The sequence below is a fragment of the Bufo bufo genome, chromosome 2 (genome assembly GCF_905171765.1).
Source record: "Bufo bufo chromosome 2, aBufBuf1.1, whole genome shotgun sequence".
NCBI classification, from domain to species: Eukaryota; Metazoa; Chordata; class Amphibia; order Anura; family Bufonidae; genus Bufo; species Bufo bufo.
Genome location: NC_053390.1, coordinates 675,959,173 through 675,981,975, shown reverse-complemented (window position 1 = coordinate 675,981,975; position 22,803 = coordinate 675,959,173). Strand labels below are relative to the sequence as shown.

Genomic DNA, 22,803 nt, shown 5'->3' with positions numbered 1-22,803 from the left:
AGTCAATGGGGACGGATCAGTTTTCTCTGACACAATAGAAAACGGATCCGTCCTCTATTAACTTTCAATGGTGTTCAAGACGTTAAAGATAATACAAACGGATCCGTTCATGATGGATGCATGCGGTTGTATTATTTGCAGATCAATGACGGATCCCCCCAAAACGAGAGTGTGAAAGTAGCCTAAAGGAATATGGGGCGTTTCAGTCACCGGTCTTAAAAAAAAATAAAAAACAACCCTAAGCTGGCGGTGGTTCCGCTGTAGTTATGTAGAGGCGCCAGCCTCTACATAACTTCGACGGCTCCACGGTCGGTCTAAATGTAAGACTGCTTCCTTGCCGTCTTACATTTAGACCATTTTCTATACCTAGACCAGGTGTAGAAAATGATGAATGAGAGGGGCCTGCTGGCCCTCCCCTTCCTCGCCCCCTTTTTTAGCCCTGGCGTGAGCAGGGAATATGCAACAGATTCAGCGCCAGACATACGTCACAAAAGTGGTGGATATCTGGTCATAAATAACCCCCTATATGTCTAAATTTATAAACATATATTCATAATCATATCATAATAAATATTAAAATAGAAAAAAATATATATCAAAACAAATATGGAGATAAGGTGTTAAGGTTTGGTGACCAAGGTACTGATCCCTAAAAGGGAACCAATATTGTAGACCACCGGATTCACAGAGGTTTCTTAAAGGGCCAGTGTATTAACTATTCGGAGTACGTGGGATTAGTGAATCAGTTACTTGAACACAAACAAATCTAAGCAATAAAATGACTGCACTTCTCACACAAGCTCTTCAACATGTAAATTAACATTTTCCAAAAGGAAAAAAACCAAAACCCATCATTTCACATTGCCAGCAGGCGAGGTTAACATTTCAAGCCTGTTATTCATATCTGCACTTTTATAGCTAGCTCATAGGTTTAGCTACTGGGGCTGTTTACCCAGATTCATTTAGCAGTTGAAAAGGATAAAATCTGTGGGTGAATGACATAAGAACATGCTAAAAATATACATACATTCATAAAAATATCAGCAGCTCACCAAGTTATTAAATTCAGTGCTCATAGAGGAGACAAAATGGGATGTGTATTTAGTCTTAGTATGGTGGTAAGATTTACAGTATGGTGGTCATTTTAGTATTCTCATATTGGTTTTTATTCACTCACTGCGCGGGGGTCCTATTATTCACTCACTGCGCGGGGGTCCTATTATTCACTCACTGCGCGGGGGTCCTATTATTCACTCACTGCGCGGGGGTCCTATTATTCACTCACTGCGCGGGGGTCCTATTATTCACTCACTGCGCGGGGGTCCTATTATTCACTCACTGCGCGGGGGTCCTATTGTTCACTCACTGCGCGGGGGTCCTATTGTTCACTCACTGTGCGGGGGTCCTATTGTTCACTCACTGCGCGGGGGTCCTATTGTTCACTCACTGCGCGGGGGTACTATTATTCACTCACTGCGCGGGGGTCCTATTATTCACTCACTGCGCGGGGGTACTATTATTCACTCACTGCGCGGGGGTACTATTATTCACTCACTGCGCGGGGGTACTATTATTCACTCACTGCGCGGGGGTACTATTCACACCCTGCGCGGGGGTACTATTCACACCCTGCGCGGGGGTACTATGCACACCCTGCGCGGGGGTACTATACACTCACTGCGCGGTGGTATTATTCACTCACAGTAGGGCTGTCACTGTCCTGCTATATAGAGAAGAGCTGCTGGCTTCCAGCATAGAAGGACAGCATCTTGTGTAGGAAGGATAATTTTGGCAGTACTTACACCAGCACGCTAGATGGTATTGGCAAAACTCTCTCTCCTACAGACTACACAAAAAAAAAAAGATAGCAGGATTTTATGTACAGTCCGGGGAACCCCTAAAACAATCCTTAAACACGGGCAGATCTCATCATAACGAGTGCTACTGAGAAAGTCTATCGATATGACGTGTTTGCACGAGGGAATCTGCTGCAGACAGTGATTTTAGGTCATACTGAATGATGTGATCAATGACAAATGAGAAAATTATCATTTGTTGCTCCTTGCAACTTGCAGGATAACAGGCCGAACTGGATGGACAAATGTATTTTTTCGGCCTTATGTACTATGTTACTATGTTAAAAGGGGTTGTCTCATCACAGACAATGGGTGCATATTGCTAGGATATGTCCCCCTTGTCTTATAGGTGCGGGTCCCGCATCTATATCGAGAACGGAGCCCCCAAAGTGTTGGAGGGCGCACTGCACATGCACAGCCGCCCTACATGGACCTTTTATCTTCACTTTTGCTGGTGTTTAGAAACGAGGTGCAGAAAAGAAAAAGCTCAGGATCATGGTATTTTGAAAATTATATTGAGCACACTAACCCAAAATGAAAAGAAAATCCTAAAATGTCAGACATCTGAGGTCTGAACACATTTTTTACCTACTTTCCTATAATTTTTCTATTTCTTTCATAGCAGCTAACCATCCTTCTGGCAGATAACTATACAGCACACTTTTCTTTTGGCCTCATGCACACGCCCGTACCGGCCCTGCAAACTGCGGTCTGCAATGCATGGACACCGACCATGTGGTCGCTGTCTACGGACTAATTCACTTGAATGGGTTCTGCGATCCACACCACAAAAAAGCAGTGCATGCGGTGCAGAGGCACAGACAGAAATCCCGCAAAAGCACTCAGTGGTACGTAATACAGCGCACACATGGCTGGTGCCCATATATTGGACCCGCTGTTTACGAGCCGCAATACGGGCAAGGCCAGCACACAGTCATGTGCATGAGGCATTTGTCTGATTTTTCAAGGCAACTCTGGCCTTGATGAGATGTAGGTGGTCATATCAAGGACATGATGCTCCTAAAGCTTACATTAGACCTGCAGATTCTGCAGGCGATTGTCGGGAGGGAAGCGTTCCTTCCTGGCAATCACCTGCTCGCTAGTTATTACATGCAGTGATCTCCTCCTCAGTATTGGGTGGAGTGATTGCTAATGCCATATATTGGCATTGCCATACAGAATGGTGACGTGTAAGGATGTGAATAAAGCACTTGGGCTTGTAATTGGGCTGAGTAATCCCACCATGCAGCATTCCCATACAGAATCACTGTTTCGGTAACCGATTCCAATTACCGATGAACGAGTGTTTGCTTGTTCATTGGGCAATCGGCGGCAGTATTACACTGCCAGATCATCGCTACATGCATCCTGAACACACGTCCTATGTAGTCTAAAAATGGTACCAATGAAAACTACATCCCAGAAAAAAAGGCCACAAAGCTTAAATTTAAAAAAAAATTAAAATTCTAGGAAAGTGGCAAATATTATTATTTTTTTTTGCATGAGATGTGGTAAAGTAGTAAAACATAAAAGCGACACATATTTGGTATCGGTGTAGCTATTCTGCATGGTCAACAGTGTAATTTAAGAAGCAAAAATTAGCGACAAAATTGCTGTTTTAGTTCATTCACCCCTAAAAAAGTAAAGTTGTATGTACTCAAAAATGGTTCTATTAAAAATATACCGATACACTGACCTACAAATAATAAAAAGTTATAGCTCTTGGAATGCGGTGGCATAAAAAGTTTTCCCATGCCATGCTATTACTGTGCAAAAGTAGTAAAACCTAAAAACACTATACATATTTGTTTTTTTTAAATAACTGGACCTTCACTTGGCAGACCCAGGGAAGTGGACCTTTTCTAAACGTAGTTGAGTGCTCCTGCTCTATAATTTCAAGATACTTCACAAGCTATGATCATGAACCTCACCTGCACGTTTTCCTCAGTCACTTTAATTTCCGCAGTGTAAACATAATCTACAAGCAATTTTAGTGTCCACCCATCTACCTCTTTAATTCGGACTCTTTTTGCTCGACTTTCACTCATTTCACCTGTGGCAAAAAAGGGAAAAACATAGTGATTAGTAACCATATTCACTAATTAATGATTATAAGGTTGATGTTAATGGTGAAAATACCTGTACAGCACTGCGGAATATGCTGGTGCTAACTAGTATCAGAGCAACCTACAAACACGACGCATGAACTATGACAGTCCAAAGATCCCCACTCCTTGTCTGCGGACTTGCTGTACGCAAACAATTAAAGCAGGACCTGTGTATAAATGTATTACAACACATCGATACGGTCTCTGCACGCTTCAGAAAACATTTACACGTTAACCAGGTGCCCTATGAAAGTTGTATTAGCTCAATTCCTTTAGCCTATGTTCACATGTGTGTCAGTGCCTCTCCTGCATATTCTAGCATGTCTGATAGCAATATTTTTTCCATCAAAATTATGGACACTGTGGCTGAACCCTTTGGGGTGTGTTGAGGGTTGGTGGTACCCACTGTGTGAGGGATGTGGCACTGCAAAGTTTGCTGAAAGGTTAGGTATTTGCTGAAAGGTTAGGTATGGATGTCATCCGTCTGCTGTCCGCATCTGTGCGGCCATTCCTCAAATTATAGAACATGTCCTATTCTTGTGGACAATGTGGCATGCACGCGACTGGTATCTGCATTATGGTTGTGTACAAGAGGCCTTACTGTAAACCTTTAAATGGTCAGGACACCACCATAGACACCAAAAAGACTGCTGCAGCTAAAAAGGAAGTTAATATGCAAGCCCAAGTGCTTTATTCACATCCTTACACGTCACCACTTTTCTGTAATGTCCTCCATGATCCTGGGGCTGCTTTTGAGTGAGTAAGAGAAAGTTTTTCCGATCTGCTTTTTGTAAGCAATGGATGGTAGCTAGTGTCCACCCATCAGATCTGGGAGAACTGCAAACTGGAGATCTAGCATACAGATAAAAAATGGCAGGCACAAGTCATAAAGTGCCCAGAAATAGTGTTATTCCTTGTATACACACATTGTACTATAGAATAATGCAATGCTTTTTGAAAGGTTAGGTACACTTTAAATGGAGTCTGTCATCAGGAAATTCACTGTTAAACCAGGCACAATGCTTTGTAGAGCTAGCTCAGCCCAGGAGAGGGTTTACTTTAACCAATTATTATGTGCCACAAAACTGACGCACAGAAGTATTCGACAAAACCATGCCACCTTTAAGACACTTTAGATGGTTGTACCTTGCTAGACGCTTTCAATTGTTTTTGGCACAAATGAAAAAAATTGTCAAAAAAAAAAATGCGCAACGTATGTCAGAATTTTGGCACAAGGACTTAAAAAAACATTTTACACAGACAAATGATTGAGAACAAAGTACACTCTTTCCAAATCAGTGGCCTGTGTAAACTTGCTGACTACCACCTAAAAAAAAGAGCAAACATTTGTTTGTAGAGTGGGCGCATCCTGTATGGGGACGAACGATTGTATCAACAATAGCACGTCCCCGTGATCCTGACGATTGACGCCTGCAAATAGTTGTTTTCCTAAGTCTTTCTTCTCAGTACTTCTAGGTAATGGTTACATAAGAGGTTCTCTCTTGTGCAACATTATGTACATGCCTGCCACTCTGTCTTTAGTCCCAGCTCAGCATTGGCTTCATAAAGCAATTAGGAGTTCATACAGTTGTGTTATATTACACTGGGGTGCGGTTCTGGAAACAGCTGAAGGACACAGCCGGCTGCCAACTGCAGAATTCCACTGTAAGTCAGACTGTAAAAACAAATACGGGAACTCTCCTGGACCAGAAGGAAGAACTCCCGCAGGCAGGGACTCTTACAGCTGTTGTTGAAAAATGACACCATGGAAAAAACAATGGAAGCAAAGCCATGGACACAGCACTATAGAATAGGGAAATGTGCTGCCACAGGTTGCGGCGAGGCTGTGTTCTGGATGTGGGAAAAAATATGCATGCAACAATATATCCGCATTTTCATACAGCAAAGGAAAAGAAAAACCTAAATCACACAGAGCACAATTGAATCCTATTTGGTAAATGTACTGCATTGAACAGGACCAACAAAGTGGATGAGAATTTCTGAATTCCCATCAGACAGGGTAAATTGACCTGCAGTGTGGATGCTAGGTGCTCTCCATAAGGAGAAGTGGTACCCCCAAATTAGAAAGAACGAAGCAATAGAAGACGGTGAACGTGATGACTGCGAACCACTGCAAACTGTGCAGTAAAGTCAGAGTGAGAGCACAGCCAACGCTTTACTGTTAACATTTCTGAAGCCACAGACATTCAAGAAGATAATAACCAGATGACTGGAAGACAGAGCTGGAGAACATTTTCCTGTTAAAAGAAAACATGCAGATCCATATCTTGTCTGCCAGATAAGCACAAGAACCAATTAACTGTTCATGGTGATTTGTTCATAGACCAGCAAATTGTTGATCATACACTTTAAAGGGGACATATGCCCATTTTCACCCAGGCAGCACCCCCGACTTGAGCATCGGAGCAGTTCACACTCCGAGGATCTCCTTTGCCCTGCACTAAATCGCGCAAGGCAAAGGCATTTTCTGGAGTTCCGGACATACCAACAATTTCACCCAGGCATCCCCCCCATGAAATGCTCCGATGCTCTCGCTTGCCCTGCGCTGGATCGCTGGAGCGATCTTTTATTTACAATAACACACTACTGGGCGGAGGCTTCCGCCCGGCAGTGTGTTCGGTGACGTCACCGGCACTGATGGGCGGGCTTTAGCACTGCCCTAGCCTGTAAAACTCTAAAGCCCACCCATCAGAGCCAGTGACGTCACCGAACACACTGCCGGGCGGAAGCCTCTGCCCGGTAGTGTGTTATCCAGCGCAGGGCAAGGGAGAGCATCGGAGCATTTCATGGGGGAAGGGGATGCCTGGGTGAAATTGTCGGTATGTCTGGGTTCAGCTCTGAACCCCAACAACCCCTTTACAGCTATTTCAGCTGGAACTTGCCCATTTTTGCCTGGTTCAGCCGACCATCTATTGTGTCATGGAGTCCTCCCACCTACAGCTGATGTCAGGGGCGATAGGGTCAGGGATTGAATTCAACAGCCTACTTCTTTTTGTTCTTGGGGTATTGCCAAGGGTTTCTGGTAATGACTTAGTCCCATGTCCACATTCACTAAAGATGGATGGATAGATAGAGCTATGCGAGAGACAGCTTGTTCGTCCAACTGTTGTCTCATGTGTGTGGCCCATTTTGTATACACACTCACATATGCTTATTTTATATAAAGATGCACCAGTCCACCAGATCTAGAACCACTTTTTTACTCTGGCTAATAAGCGGTTAATAAAAGGGTTGACTACTGCTCAGTTCTGGTTCCATGGTCATTGACAGATCAGGATAGGAAGTCCAGTGCAGTGAAGATGGCCCAGGAATCAGGGAGACCAAACACATCAGAAGAGAGCCGATAAGTATACCTCCCTTCACAGCACCCCTGGGTGGCTGACATATTGGGGGGAAAAAAAAAGTGTACAACCCCTTTAAATTGATTAGGAAACCCATAAAAGGATTGTCTCATAATCAAGAATTTTTATCTAATCTAAATAGGTATAAGTGTTTAAATCAGTGGAAATATAAAATTATGAGACGCAGAAAAAAAAAAAACTGTCATTTCTATGTGGTAACACTATAGCTTGGTGATAAGTACATAGTTTTGCATGTATAGATCCTTCCAGGTTTTTTTCTTCCACAGTTAAACCATAAAAAAAAGTCCTTATTATATTGAGAATGAAGTTTTAGGCTTAAAAAAACAACTAAATATTGCTGGTTTCTTTATAATCATACATTGTGCCTGTGAATAAACCAGTAATAGTTTTCATGTCTCTAAGAAAAGAAAAACCCACTATTCTCAATATAGTAAAGCCTTTTATTGTTATTATATCATTACCGTATTTTTCAGACTAAGATGCACCTAGGCTTTGGAGGAGGGAAAAAAAAAAAGTCATCAGGCCTCAGATCGGACCCCATGAGCCCTCACAACAGACCCCATCAGCCCTCACAACAGACCCCATCAGCCCTCACAACAGACCCCATCAGCCCTCAGATAAGATGTTAAAAAAATAATAATAAAGTTACCTCGCTTGCTCCAGACAGCGCTGCCACTCACTCATTGTCCCCGGGTTTTCTTCCTGCCCGCACTGCACTGTGACGTGATGTCGCACAGCGTCAGGTCATAGTGCACGCCTACCTGCACTACATCCCGACGCTGTATGCCATCAGGACACAGTGCAGAGTGGGGCCCAGCAGGCTAGGGAGGGCGAGTACAGCCTAACAGCGCTTTCCTCACCACTCCCCATGTCTCCATGCTGATGATCGCCTCTATAATGGAAGCGGTCATTAGCATTCAAACTGCTACTACCACTTTTCCTTCACTTTTATGGGGGGGAAAAAGTGTGTCTAAAAAATATGGTATATAATATTTATTGTTGCATAGCCTTTTAATACAGGTTAAATGAGAGAGAAGAAAAAAATGACAGCAAAAATTTTTTTTATGCAAGTCTCTCCCAGGGATCTCTACATGCAAAACAATACACATTAGGGTACTTTCACACTAGTTTTATTCTTTTCCGGCGCTGAGTTCCGTCCTAGGGGCTCAATACCGGAAAAGAACTGATCAGTTACATCCCCATGCATTCTGAATAGAGAGCAATCCTTCAGGATGCATCAGGATATCTTCAGTTCAGTCTTTTTGACTTTTCAGGACGGCGATAATACCGCAGCATGCTACGGTTTTATCTCCGTCCAAAAATCCAGAACACTTGCATTTTTCCCATTGAAATGCATTAATGCTGGATTCGGCCCCGAGTGTCCGGCCAAACGGATCCAGCGACAAAAAATGTGAAATTTTTTTTTTTTAATTCCGGATCTGTTTTTCCAGATGACACCGGAGAGACGGATCTGGCATTTCAATGCATTTGTCATATGGATCCTGATCCGTCTGACAAATGCCATCAGTTTGCATGCGTTTTGACAGATCCGGCAGGCACTTCCAGCGACTGAACTCTCTGCCGGAATCCTCTGCCGCAAGTGTGAAAGTACCCTTACTACCAAGCTATAGCATTATCACATAGAAATGCCTGTTTGTTCTATGCTTATAAGCAAAGCTACTTTCACATTAGCGTTTTTTGTGGATCCGTCATGGATCTGCAAAAAAGCTTCTATTACAATAATACAACCGCATGCATCCGTCACAAACGGATCCGGTTGTATTAGGTCTTCTATAGCCATGACTGATCCGTCTTGAACACCATTGAAAATCAATGGGGGACGGATCCGTTTTCTATTGTGTCAGAGAAAACGTATCCGTCCCCATTGACTTACACTGTGTGCCAGGACGGATCCGTCTTGCTCCGCACCATATCGCGGACAGAAAAACGCTGCAGGCAGCGTTGGTGTCCACTTCCAGAGCGGAATGGAGACTGAACGCAGGCAAACTGATGCATTCTGAGCGGATCCTTTTCCATTCAGAATGCATTAGGGCAAAACTGATCCGTTATGGACCGCTTGTGAGAGCCCAGGACGGATCTCACAAACGGAAAGCCAAAACGCCAGTGTGAAAGTAGCCTTAACATATATCACTGATGTCTTTATAAATCAGATTGTGCTTGTGAATAAAGCTTTCTGAGCAGATCTCAATGTGATGAAACTATAGTACATAGAGTATATGATATGTACATGCTAGGACACAGCTCTGCCCTCAGCACGTGATGTCTAGCCCTGTCAATCAAGGGCACGGCGGAGCATGCAGAGCAGAGGGGGAGTTACAAAGCAGTGATCAAAGGATTCATCCTGGTGCTTGAACTTCTCATTTACAAATGAATAAAAACGCAGATTTCTCTGCAGCTATTTATCATACAGACAAAAGAAAGGTATAGTTTTAATCAGCATGATGAGCCCGACCAGTCGGTATGTCTGGTTTAATAGGGTTGATCCTGATGACATAACATATAAACGTGCTTTAAACATTAGGTCATTTTCAGGTGACACATTTATGATAAGCTGGAGATACACATTCAGTAGTTAGACAAACAATTTTTTGGCACACAGCTATGTCTCCTGACTCCCTCATACACACACAAGTTGAGTCAGGCACACCTGTATGTGTTTGATTAAATAAGTAATAGGAATAGCTCACTCCTATACGATTAGGGGCAGGTGCTCAAGTCCAGAAAAACTGTATCACCCGTACAGGAAAAATATTGGAAATAAATAGATGGACTGGACTGGCACTCTGTATGTATGGCGTAATAAGAATAGGGTACGGTAAAATATAATAAAATACTATTAAATATGAATAAGTAATGTATAAATACGATAAATACAATCACTTCATATTGTATTTATCGTATTTATACATTACTTATTCATATTTAATAGTATTTTATTATATTTTACCGTACCCTATTCTTATTACGCCATACATACAGAGTGCCAGTCCAGTCCATCTATTTACACCTGTATGTGTATTCAATGGGAGGAGAGAAGAAAGACACTGCCAGAGACTTCTGGTGGCAGCTTATCTCCTGAGAGGACAAAAGGATCAGGCAAAAATATTCACTTTGCCTGATCCTTCTCTAGCAGCAGTCATCTAGGCGAGATCCAGAAGCTCCCCATACACATCTATGTGTTGGTTAATCCACTGTTCTCGATGGGCTCGCCCAATACTAATACTCTAATGTGCACAGGGGCTGTAGGGCTTATTCACACATCAGAGAATCACAGACAGCACACACATCCATTGATTTTAATGTGTTTATTCACACGTCCTTGTTATTCAACAGCCATCTACAGAAACATGCACTACTCCATGTTACGGACCGAAGACACCCACTGACGTTTATAGGTCCATGATGGCATCTGTGTTCTAACAGTGGTTTTCACCGACCACTGGTAGGAGATGCTCTGGAAATGCCCTGTTCCGTGTAGCAGTGCAGAGGAAAAGTGGTTGACACATGGAGAGCAAAAAAAATGGACATACGGGCCAATTTTTTATTTTACATTTTTTTAAATCCCCACCCAGGGGTAACTGTGAAGGGTATGTACTTACCTGCTCTCCGCTGATGTGTTCATGGACGAAACGCTGACCGTTTCGTCACGGACGTTAGAATAAGGTGGAAGAAAGATCAGTGTCTCATCCAATAAGGGTCCGTTTTTGGTCTGTGTGTCCATGCTGTGTGTTATCTATTTTCCATTTGCAAATGGGCTGTAAATGGAAAATGTTTTGGTGCTCCTGAAGATCCAAAGCCAACATTGCCCTTTAGAGGGAATCGGTCAGCAGATTTGTACCTATAAAAATGGCTGACTTGTTGCATGTGCTCTTGGCAGCCGTGTTGGTCCCATGTTCATATGTGCCTGCATGGCTGAGGAAAATGAAGTTTTAATATATGCAAATGAGTCTCTAGGAGCAACGGGGGCGTTGCACTTACTCCTAGAGGCTCTGCTCTCTCCAACTGCCACGCCCTCTGCACTTTGATTGACAGGGTCAGGAGGTGAAAATGTGAACACGACTGGCCCCGAATCAAAGTGCAGAAGGCACAACAGCTGCAGAGAGAGCAGAGCCTTTAGGTGCACCGACAATGCCCCTTTTGCTCCTAGAGGCTCATTTGCATATTGCAAAACATTTTCATAGGTTCCATATGTACAAATCCGCTGCCAGATTTCCTTTAAAGATATCGCCCTCCAGTCTATATGGATACCATACGTGTAGTGTGCTAGTTCTTGTAAATTACAAGAAATGCCATTTACCAGATACGAGACATGCAATAGTAAAAATGCTGAATTTCCTTAATTGCCATCTTCCTTTTGAAGATTACTACTCTTTGACTTCAGAGTCAGCACAAGACAGTCTTCCATTTCTCTAATGTGTGAAATGAATATTTATTATCCTAAGATCCAGCAGCACAGGAAGTATCCCAGTACCATCAGAGAAAATAAAGTCAATCTGAGCAGCGAGGCAGGGAAACAAGCAGGTCACCGCAGTGTTCCAATGGACGTCCCGCTGGTAGATTTAATGACATGGCCTTAAAAGTCATTGCACACTAAGCATCTCATAACCTCACGGTAGGGCACCAAAAGACACGTCTGGGACTCTGAGACGTTAGTGCCTAGCACATGGATAGCTTCTATTTACATGACGTATGCATCAGACAGTATCCCGTCAGCATCTAACAGAAATATCAGGGTAAGGCTACATTCACATGACCGTATGAATGAGACCTCATCCGTTCCGCAATTTTGTGGAATGGGTGCGGACCCATTCATTTCTATGGGGCCGCAAAAGATGCGGACGGCACACCGTGTGCTGTCCGCATCCCTGGTTCCGTTCTGCGGCTCCACGGAAAAGATAGAACATGTCTTAGGCACATGGCCGGTATCAGTGTTTTGCTGATCTGCAAATTACTACGGCCGTCTGAATGGGCCCTAAGTGTGACAAACCTTAGCAAGTGCAGAACCTTAAAAGGACGGTCCTGGTTAGAAAAACATAACCGCTTTCTTCCCAAATCAGCTCCCCATGGATTGTGTCTGGTACTTCATCTCAGCTTCGCCGTCGTGCATCTGGCTGAGCTGCTATACATCTGTGATGAGGTGAGGCACCATTTTTAAGCCCTTCAGGACATTACAATTTTCTGTTTTTGCGTTTTCATTTTTTACTCCCTGCCTTCCCGAAACCATACGTTTTTTTGTTTTTTGTTCCACATAGATGCATGGGGACTTGTACTTTCTAATTGCATCATTTAATATTGCATACTATGTACTGGGAACATGGAAAAAAAAATTACAAATTTGGTGGCAATGGAAAAATAAATGCCATTCGGCCATAGTTAACCGTTTCATTTTTTACGGCGTTCCCTTTACAGTAAAACTAACCCGTTATTTTTATTCTCCCTGTCTGTATGATTACAGTGATGCCAATTTTTATTTTTTCTTGTGTTTTAGGATAAAAACCTTTGGAAAAGACGGTCGCCACATTCTAACTCTCCACTGTTCACAGTTAAGTCTATGGAGCTGTATGAGTGTTCACGATCGGTCGTTTTTATTGATATCATTTTGGAGTGTGTATGACTTCTTGATCACTTTTTAATTAAGAGACGGAAAAAAAAAAAAAGAGTCAAATCAGTCATTTCAAATATTTTTTCAATTAAGACGTTTTGGGGCACAGCGGTGCAAATGATCTTTATCTTTTTTTTATTATAGGGAAAGGGGCGATTAGAATTTTTTTTATTGTTTTAAAAACTTGACTTTATTTTACACTTTTTCTTTTTTTTTTAAGTCCTCCAGGGGACCTTAACATGCGATCATTGGATCGCTTTTCACATAGACTGCAATGAGTTAGGAACTATCGCTTTAGAAGGCTGGAGGCTACCACAGGGAACAAACAGCTTCCCTGATCTCTGCATGGGGGAAGTCGTTAGAAAGCTGCCTCAGATCCGGTGATCACAATTGGCCACGGCATCTGAGGGAGTAAATGCCGGGTATCTGCTGGCTATGGTACACGGTCTGCTCTGGAGTGGGCGCCATCTTTAAATACCGGACTTCTGCCATACATGTATGTTGGAAGTTGGGAAGGGGTTAAAAGAAAAAAAAAAGGTCTCTCGGAAACCAGTTTAAAGGGGTTCTCCAGTCCCATAATACATTTTTATCTTCCCATTACTCCAAACACGGCATATTTTTTTTTTTTATGTCAGCACTTTCCTTCCCCTATTCTTTGCATCAGAGCATCCTGGCTGGATGTTTACATGCAGAACTTCCTATTTTCATCAGCTTCCAAACCCAGCAAGCTTTGATATGTAATATTTCTCAGGGCTTGCTCTCTCTACCACACGTCTGCCCCCTACACCTCTCCTCTCCATGGTAGCTAGGCAGAGCGAAGCTCAATGATACATTATAGAGCAAAGCATATTGTAAGAGTTGTAATAAAAAACAGGAGGCTCTGTATGTAACCATCCTGCCAGGATGCGGTGATGCTGAGAATAGGATAAGAAAAGTGCTGATGTGAAAAACTAATATATGGGGAAAAATCTGTTTGGGGTACTTTGGGCAGATAAAAATCATTTTGGGACCAGAGAACCCCAATAAGGACAAAGTACCATTCATCTAAACTTATAGGGGCCATCACAGTGGACTGGTCAGATTTTTTTTTTATCGCCTCAGGCCTTAATGTGTCATCAGTAAAATGACCTATTGTTAACTCCTTCAAACAGAAGCCAGTTTGGACCAAATACAGAAGCCCCATTTTTCAAATCTGACGTGTGTCACTTTATGTTGGTAATAATTTTGGAACGGTTTTACCCATCCAAGCGATCCTGAGAATGGTTTCTCGTGACAGATCGTACTTTATGTTAGTGGTAAATTGAGTTGACATGTTATGTCTTTATTTATTTAAAAAAATGCAAAATACTGAAAATTTGGAAAAATTAGCAATTTCAAAATTTGAATTTTTGCGGATCTGCAAAACACGGATATGACCGTGTTGCATTCGTATTTTGTGGAACGGAATGGCCAGCCCATAATAAAACTGTCCTATCCTTGTCTGTAATACGGACAATAATATGACATGTTCTATTTTTTTTTTTTTGCACAACCGGCCCTGTAGACATACAGAAATGGAATGCACACAGAGTTAATTCTTTTTTTTTAGATGGATCCATTAAAGTGAATGGATCTACATACAGGCCACAAAAAAAAAAGGGCACGGAAACAGGTAAAAAATACAGCCCTAAATGTCATTTTAATTATTAGGTGTGTTAGAAAGGCTTAAAATTTTCAAGAATTATAATTTTTTTTTTTTTTAAACTGACTTTAAAAAGGGACCAACCTCAGGCTACTTTCACACTAGCGTTCGGGGCTCCGCTTGTGAGCTCCGTTTGAAGGGGCTCACAAGTGGCCCCGAACGCATCCGTACTGCCCTAATGCATTCTTGAGTGGACGCGGATCCGCTCAGAATGCATCAGTCTGGCAGCGTTTAGCCTCCGCTCAGCAGGCGGACACCTGAACGCTGTTTGCAGCGTTCGGGTGTCCGCCTGGCTGTGCGGAGGCAAGCGGATCCGTCCAGACTTACAATGTAAGTCAATGGGGACGGATCCGTTTGAAGATGACACAATATGTCTCAATCTTCAAACGGATCCGTCCCCCATTGACTTTCAATGTAAAGTTTGGACGGATCCGTTCAGGCTACTTTCACACTTAGAAAATTTTTTGGGAATTGAGTCAGCACAACCTGTATATAGGTGCAGATCACTATGGCGAAAATACATATACAAACGGAGAATACAAAGTAATCGCACTCTATATCCAGCATTCTGCCCTGCCTCCATGCTGGATGAGACATTGGTGTACATTTTGGCCAAAGCGTAATAAGCCACTCACCGCGTCAAGGTTGTTGCCCTCCATTTGAGTGGTCCCTATCACTAGATTCCTACCTGTTCATGGGCCATAAACAGGTAGACTGAACTAGGAGCTAATTTTTGTAGGACAAGCTGTAGTTTACTAGTATTCATTTTTTGGGTACATGACTTATTTGATTGCTTTAATTCCATTTTTTGTGAAAAAATTACAATTCTGTCATTTTTTTTTTTTTTATTGGGTTCATCATGCAGTACATATGATATGATAACATTCTGTTAGTCAATACGATTATGGCATTAATAAAAAAATAATTCCTGCATTCACCATGTGGGATTAGTTATTTTATGATAAGATCACTTTTTTTTTTTTTTATCAATTATAAATGAGAAGATATAGGAAAAAGCTATTTTTTTTATTGAAATTTTTATAGAAATTTTTTTTTTTTTATCAAGTCCCACTTGATTCTTGAAGATTAAGTGGTTTGATGGTTGTACAATACACTGCAATAGTGATCTATTGCAGTGCATTGTAAGAGACAGTGAGCACCGCGGCATCTAAGGGGTTACATTGCCGGGATGGGTACATGCACTGATCTCGGCCATTGCAGCAGAGTGTCAATAGAGATAGTCCCTTAGCCGTTTCCATTAAGAATCTCTGATGGAGTGGGTGGCATGGAGGAATGAGGTGGCTGCAGGGGGGCACAGATGGCACAAAGTAGGCTCAGAGCGGTAACTTCTTGCAGGCTCTGATCTCCATGGTCACAAACTGTAGAGATCAGAGCCTGCAAACAGCATTTTCAGCCTAAGTATGCTGTGATTAGTTAGTCTATACAGATTAACCAATCAGAGCGATTGCTGACAAAAGACCACTCTGACTGGTCCCTTGGCAGTTGCTCTGTCTGGAGAAATTGAGACTCCGATTCTGTGATAATGTCTAGTGTGGACATGCAATCTGGACGTATAGTTACGTCCACGTACATAAAGAGTTAAATCATGCTCTTATGTTGTAAATATCTTGTAAATAATTTTGATGATGTTATTTTTAATTGTCCATGTCCATACCTATATATAAAAAAAAAACTCCTGCAGTTTTTGCACTGGCAGTTATCTGCTTATTACTACAGGCAGGATTAGGAGGATAGATATCACCTATAACAAAGAATCAACCATTTACAGTACGTGATATCACAGAGAAGGTTTAGAAAACTCTGCCATAGAAGTCAATGAGGTCCGCTCCTGTTCATTGTGTCTATGGCTCGGGGTAGCTGCTGTAAAGCATATCTCTAAATGCTGTTAAGAACAGCTGAGACAAGATACCAGCCCCCATAATAATGTTTAGGAAACAGGAAAAAAAAAAAAAACTTCAACCAGCAAATAAAAATAGATTAGAAATAAAGGATGCGTTTTGCCATCTGGTTTTAACTGGCAGAAGAAAAATTCAGCGACACATTTCCTTTGGGCCATCTGCACACGTGTGAACGCACATTTCTGTGTGGATTTATGTACGTTTCTGCAGCATATCCGCAATTTCTAAGCAGCTAAAACCGCTAACATAACCGACATGCTGCGGATTTGGAAATCTGCTATGCAGGTCAATTTCTGCATGGAAACAATCCACAAAGTGTACATGATAACCTCATACACTTTGCTGGTGCTGTGCTACGCTGCGGGTTTACGTGTGCAGGTGGCCTTAAAATGTTATTGTCTGAAATAGAGACGTGGTCCTGTTTGTGTACATGCATTACATACATTTAAAAGGATATTCTCACAAAAAAAAATTATTACATTTTTGCTATTTTTGGAACCTGAAGCCAGACTGGTGATCACCACAGGCCCAGCTTCAAAATCTCCTGGTGATCAGAGGTCATGCATCTGATTGGCCAACCATGACACTCACAGTAGACTATTCTACTCTATACATAGGTACAAGATAAAAAAAAAATGAAAAAAAGGGAAAGTACATATTATGCTCTTTTTTTGAGAGCCTACTCACACCATATCTACTGTATGCACACCTGGTAATATGTGGCAGCCATCCGTCGGACACATCAGGAGATTCCTCCTATGTATACCTCCAATGATGGCTGAAACCCTGATGTCTTCCTACCATAGCGTAAAGTATAAGAAGGACCTTACAAAAACTAATGTCATACCAATGCTCACTTTTTATAATGGATTGTAAAGGACAACTGCTACAATTTTTGTCTGCGCTAGTCTTTACACATTAGCCGAAAGTATGAAATGAATAAAGTGAAAAAAAAAAATAATAAAGCCTAGAACATTATGATATTGTCCAATGTACATGAATTGTTCAATGAAGAGTACAATCAGATATGAATGCTGGGACACACACAAGCCTGGATCAGATGTGTCCAGACTTTTCCACCTCATTCCCGTGACGGCTGCCTGGCAGTAAACGCTGGCACCACACCCATGCGCGGCACAGGAAGCCAGTCATAAAAGGGAAGAAACGCCAATAGTGGATAGAAAGCTGGTACCCCATATGTATATTCATCACAAAATCATATAAAACATTCAGAAATATCTTCCGTCAAAGAAGATGGGCAGTACCTGTAAACATGGCATGGAAGTAAGGACTGCATGCTGCCAGAACCACCTTGTGAGCTGCTATCTCCACATCTTCCGCGACAATCGTCACATCACATAGCAAATTCTGACTGTAAAAAAACAAAAAATCAGCACTAAATACTAGATGAATGTATTTCATACGCATCTATAAAGCAAACATGTGGCTGGACAGAAAAGTCCTTTAGCTTCCGGAAGACTTGTCAAGAACTCAGGAAGCTTTGTCCAAGTTAGGGTTTATTCACATGTTGCACTTCTACCACAATTCTTTCAAACCCGCAGAAAAACCCTAGCTGCAATTTTGGAAACAATTGTGGCAAAAGCGATAACCGCAACGTATGAATAGCCCACTATAAGTACCTTGGGGCTGAAAACTTTGGCCTTTACCTTAAGCACTGACAAGAAGGGCATCCTCAGGCACCATTCACTCAGCGACTTTTGATACTGAAATTCTACAGCAGATTTCACACCAAAAAGCCATCACCCATTGTTCCCAGAGGGAAGCCGGTGGTAGTCCACGGAGGCAACTGTTTATAAAGCGCTCCAAAATTCTAATGTCAAAAGGCGCAGTGCGAACTAGGCTACTAAAATGTTGCTTGAGGGGTTAAAAAATAAAATAAAAAATTAACTCACCTGATCCTCTTGTTCACTCAGTCGGCATGTCTTTCGTCATCTTTCAGGACCTGCAAAAGGACCTTTGATGACGTGGTGACGTCAGCGCAGGTCCTGCTGAATGAAGATAGAAGGATCTTCATTCAGCAGGACCTGCGCTGACGTCACCACGCTCACCACTTGGTGAGCGCGATTACGTCATCAAAAGGTCCTTTTGCAGGTCCTGAAAGATGAAGAAAGAAGATGATGCCGGCTGCACGAACAAGAGGATGAGGTGAGTTATTTTATTTATCATAGCAAAAACGCGGCGTCATGACCATGACAAGTAACAATCCCTTGGCTGGGAATAAGGCAACCAACCTAACCAAGGAGCAGATAAAAAAATTAAAAAAAAATAAAACACACAATAAAAGTGTACGCAGACCTCTCCATTAGTACACAGCAGAAGAGCATGTTCTCATGGGTAACATTGCTACAGGAAACTGACACTGCGCTAAATATGTACAGTGAGGGCGCCTTACCCCTATACAGTCAGGTCCATAAATATTGGGACATCAACACAATTCTAACATTTTTGGCTCTATACACCACCACAATGGATTTGAAATGAAACAAACAAGATGTGCGTTAACTGCAGACTGTCAGCTTTAATTTGAGGGTATTTACATCCAAATCAGGTGAACGGTGTAGGAATTACAGCAGTTTGCATATGTGCCTCCCACTTGTTAAGTGACCAAAAGTAATGGGACAGAATAATAATCATAAATCAAACTTTCACTTTTTAATACTTGGTTGCAAATCCTTTGTAGTCAATTACAGCCTGAAGTCTGGAATGCATAGACATCACCAGATGCTGGGTTTCATCCCTGGTGATGCTCTGCCAGGCCTCTACTGCAACTGTCTTAGGTTCCCGCTTGTTCTTGGGGCATTTTCCCTTCAGTTTTGTCTTTAGCAAGTGAAATGCATGTTCAATTGGATTCAGGTACGGTGATTGACTTGGCCATTGCATAACATTCAAATTCTTTCCCTTAAAAAACTCTTTGGTTGCTTTTGCAGTATGCTTTGGGTCATTGTCCATCTGCACTGTGAAGCGCCGTCCAATGAATTCTGAAGCATTTTGCTGAATATGAGCAGATAATATTGCCCGAAACACTTCAGAATTCATCCTGATGCTTTTGTAAGCAGTCACATCATCAATAAATACAAGAGAACCAGTTCCATTGGCAGTCATACATTCCCACGCTATGACACTACCACCACCATGCTTCACTGATGAGGTGGTATGCTTCGCATCATAAACAGTTCCTTTCCTTCTCCATACTCTTCTCTTCCCATCACTCTGGTACAAGTTCATCTTCTGTCCATAGGATGTTGTTCCAGAACTGTGTAGGCTTTTGTAGATGTTGTTTGGCAAACTCTAATCTGGCCTTCCTGTTTTTGAGGCTCACCAATGGTTTAAATCTTGTGGTGAACCCTGTGTATTCACTCTGGTGAAGTCTTCTCTTGATTGTTGACTTTGACACACATACACCTACCTCCTAGAGAGTGTTCTTGATTGGCCAACTGTGGTGAAGGGTGTTTTCTTCACCAGGGAAAGAATTCGTCGGTCAGCCATCACAGTTGTTTTCCGTGGTCTTCCGGGTCTTTGGTGTTGCTGAGCTCACCAATACGTTCCTTCTTTTTAAGAATGTTCCAAACAGTTATTTTGGCCACGCCTAATTGTTTTGCCATCTCTCTGATGGGTTGTTTTGTTTTTTCAGCCTAATGCTGGCTTGCTTCACTGATAGTGACAGCTCATTGGATCTCATCTTGAGAGTTGACAGAACAGATTCCAAATGCAAATAGCACACTTGAAATGAACTCTGGACCTTTTATCTGCTCATTGTAATTGGGATAATGAGGGAATAACACACCACCTGGCCATGGAACAGCTGAGAAGCCAATTGTCCCATTACTTTTGGTCCCTTAAACAAATGGGGAGGCACATAGGCAAACTGTTGTAATTCCGAAAAATAAGGGGTTGGGTCAGCACAACCTGCTGCAGGTGCAGATCACAATGGCGAAATACATATACAAACGGAAAATGCAAATGTGATCGCACACTACATCCAGCACTCTGCCCTCCATGCTGATGAGACATTGGTTTATATTTTGGCCAAAGCATAGTAAGCCACTCACTCGCGTCAAGGCTGTCTCATGAGTGGTCCCTAACTCTTGTTCCTACCTGTTCATGGGCCATGACAGCCACATAAAATCCAGGAAATGCAGGGTCAGCATGCAAGCCAAGTACACTTTGCTTGTAACCCCGTCCGGTGCCATTACAGCTTTCATCGGATCCTTGGAGTCATTGCACACCTGACCAGTTAATCTGTCCTTGAGGCTGTTTTAAAGTCAGTATAAAACTGAGTCTGCTTGTATAGAACCTACCATTAGCCATCTGGCTCCAGGAGAAGTATATGGTAGGTTCAGCATGCATGTTGGTACTTGCATCCCTGGATCCGATGAAAGCTGTAATGGCACCGGACGGGTTACAAGCAAAGTGTACTTGGCTTGCAAGCTGACCTGCATTTCCTGGATTTTATGTGGCTGTCATGGCCCATGACAGGTAGGAACAAGAGTTAGGGACCACTCATGAGACAGCCTTGACGCGGTGAGTGGCTTACTATTGCTTTGGCCAAAAATAAACCAATGTCTCATCCAGCATGGAGGGCAGAGTGCTGGATGTAGTGTGCGATCACATTTGCATTTTCCGTTGTATATGTATTTCGCCATAGTGATCTGCACCTGCAGCAGGTTGTGCTGACCCAACCCCTTATTTTTTTCTTGTAGTATATATTGGAGGCGTGCGATCTCCTTGGAGTCATTGCACACCTGACCAGTTAATCTGTCCTTGAGGCTGGTTTTAAAGTCAGTATAAAACTGAGTCTGCTTGTATAGAACCTACCATTAGCCATCTGGCTCCAGGAGAAGTATATGGAAGGTTCAGCATGCATGTTGGTACTTGCATCCCTGGATCCGGATGAAAGCTGTAATGGCACCGGACGGGGTTACAAGCAAAGTGTACTTGGCTTGCAATGCTGACCTGCATTTCTGGATTTTATGTGGCCTGTCATGGCCCATGAACAGGTAGAACATAGTTAGGGACCACTCATGAGACAGCCTTGACGCGGTGAGTGGCTTACTATGCTTTGGCCAAAATATAAACCAATGTCTCATCCATCATGGAGGGCAGAGTGCTGGATGTAGTGTGCGATCACATTTGCATTTTCCGTTTGTATATGTATTTCGCCATAGTGATCTGCACCTGCAGCAGGTTGTGCTGACTCCCACCCCTTATTTTTTTTCTTTGTAGTAGATATTGGAGGCGTGGCGATCTCCTTGGAGTCATTGCACACCTGACCAGTTAATCTGTCCTTGAGGCTGGTTTTAAAGTCAGTATAAAACTGAGTCTGCTTGTATAGAACCTACCATTAGCCACTTGGCTCCAGAGAAGTATATGGTAGGTTCAGCATGCATGTTGGTACTTGCATCCCTGGATCCGATGAAAGCTGTAATGGCACCGACGGGGTTACAAGCAAAGTGTACTTGGCTTGCATGCTGACCTGCATTCCTGGATTTTATGTGGCTGTCATGGCCCATGAACAGGTAGGAACAAGAGTTAGGGACCACTCATGAGACAGCCTTGACGCGGTGAGTGGCTTACTATGCTTTGGCCAAAATATAAACCAATGTCTCATCCAGCCATGGAGGGCAGAGTGCTGGATGTAGTGTGCGATCACATTTGCATTAACCCTCAAATAAAAGCTGACAGTCTGCAGATAAAGCACATCTTGTTTGTTTCATTTCAAATCCATTGGGTGGTGTATAGCGCCAAAAATGTTAGAATTGTGTTGATGTCCCAATATTTATGGACCTGACTGTACATACATGTGAAGAGGAACATTGAACACGTTAATACTACAGGACGTGCTCTGGCAAGGCCAACTTGTCAGCGGTTTCTAGGAATACGTTTGGAGTGCATGCAGATGTACATTTTCTGCGTTCCTCAACGTTCTCCTTATCTGATCATTTCTATAAACCTACACACAGTTCCCCTGACATCACCTCTAATGAGCGACACACATAGAGCTGTGAAAAAAAGCGTTTTCGTTCCCGTGAACACAGATCTCCGCTGCAATCACACCCAGACAGCAGCCTCTAAACAGGATAATTACATTAGGATCCAAAACTGAAAGAGCGTGTGTGTGAGTGCAAACTGCTTTATACCGCCGGAAACATGACCCTTCTTGTAGTCAGATGGCTGTAGAAAGCAGAATCCGCTTCATTAGGACTTTTTATACA

General features: G+C 42.6%; 1 protein-coding gene across 4 annotated transcripts in view; it reads right to left on the bottom strand.

The window, feature by feature from the left end:
* Positions 1-22,803, bottom strand: part of KLHL2 (kelch like family member 2) — a 143,995-nt gene that overhangs the window by 77,116 nt on the left and 44,076 nt on the right. For 2 of the 4 annotated variants that reach the window (XM_040418630.1, XM_040418629.1), the window contains exons 3-4: positions 17,836-17,942; positions 3,788-3,909 (exon numbers count right to left, since the gene is read on the bottom strand). In XM_040418630.1, the coding sequence (XP_040274564.1) occupies positions 3,788-3,909; positions 17,836-17,942 (229 nt within the window). Of the gene's footprint in view, positions 1-3,787; positions 3,910-3,995; positions 4,087-17,835; positions 17,943-22,803 lie in introns of those variants that run through there. The other 2 variants (XM_040418632.1, XM_040418631.1) reach the window with 2 other exon arrangements.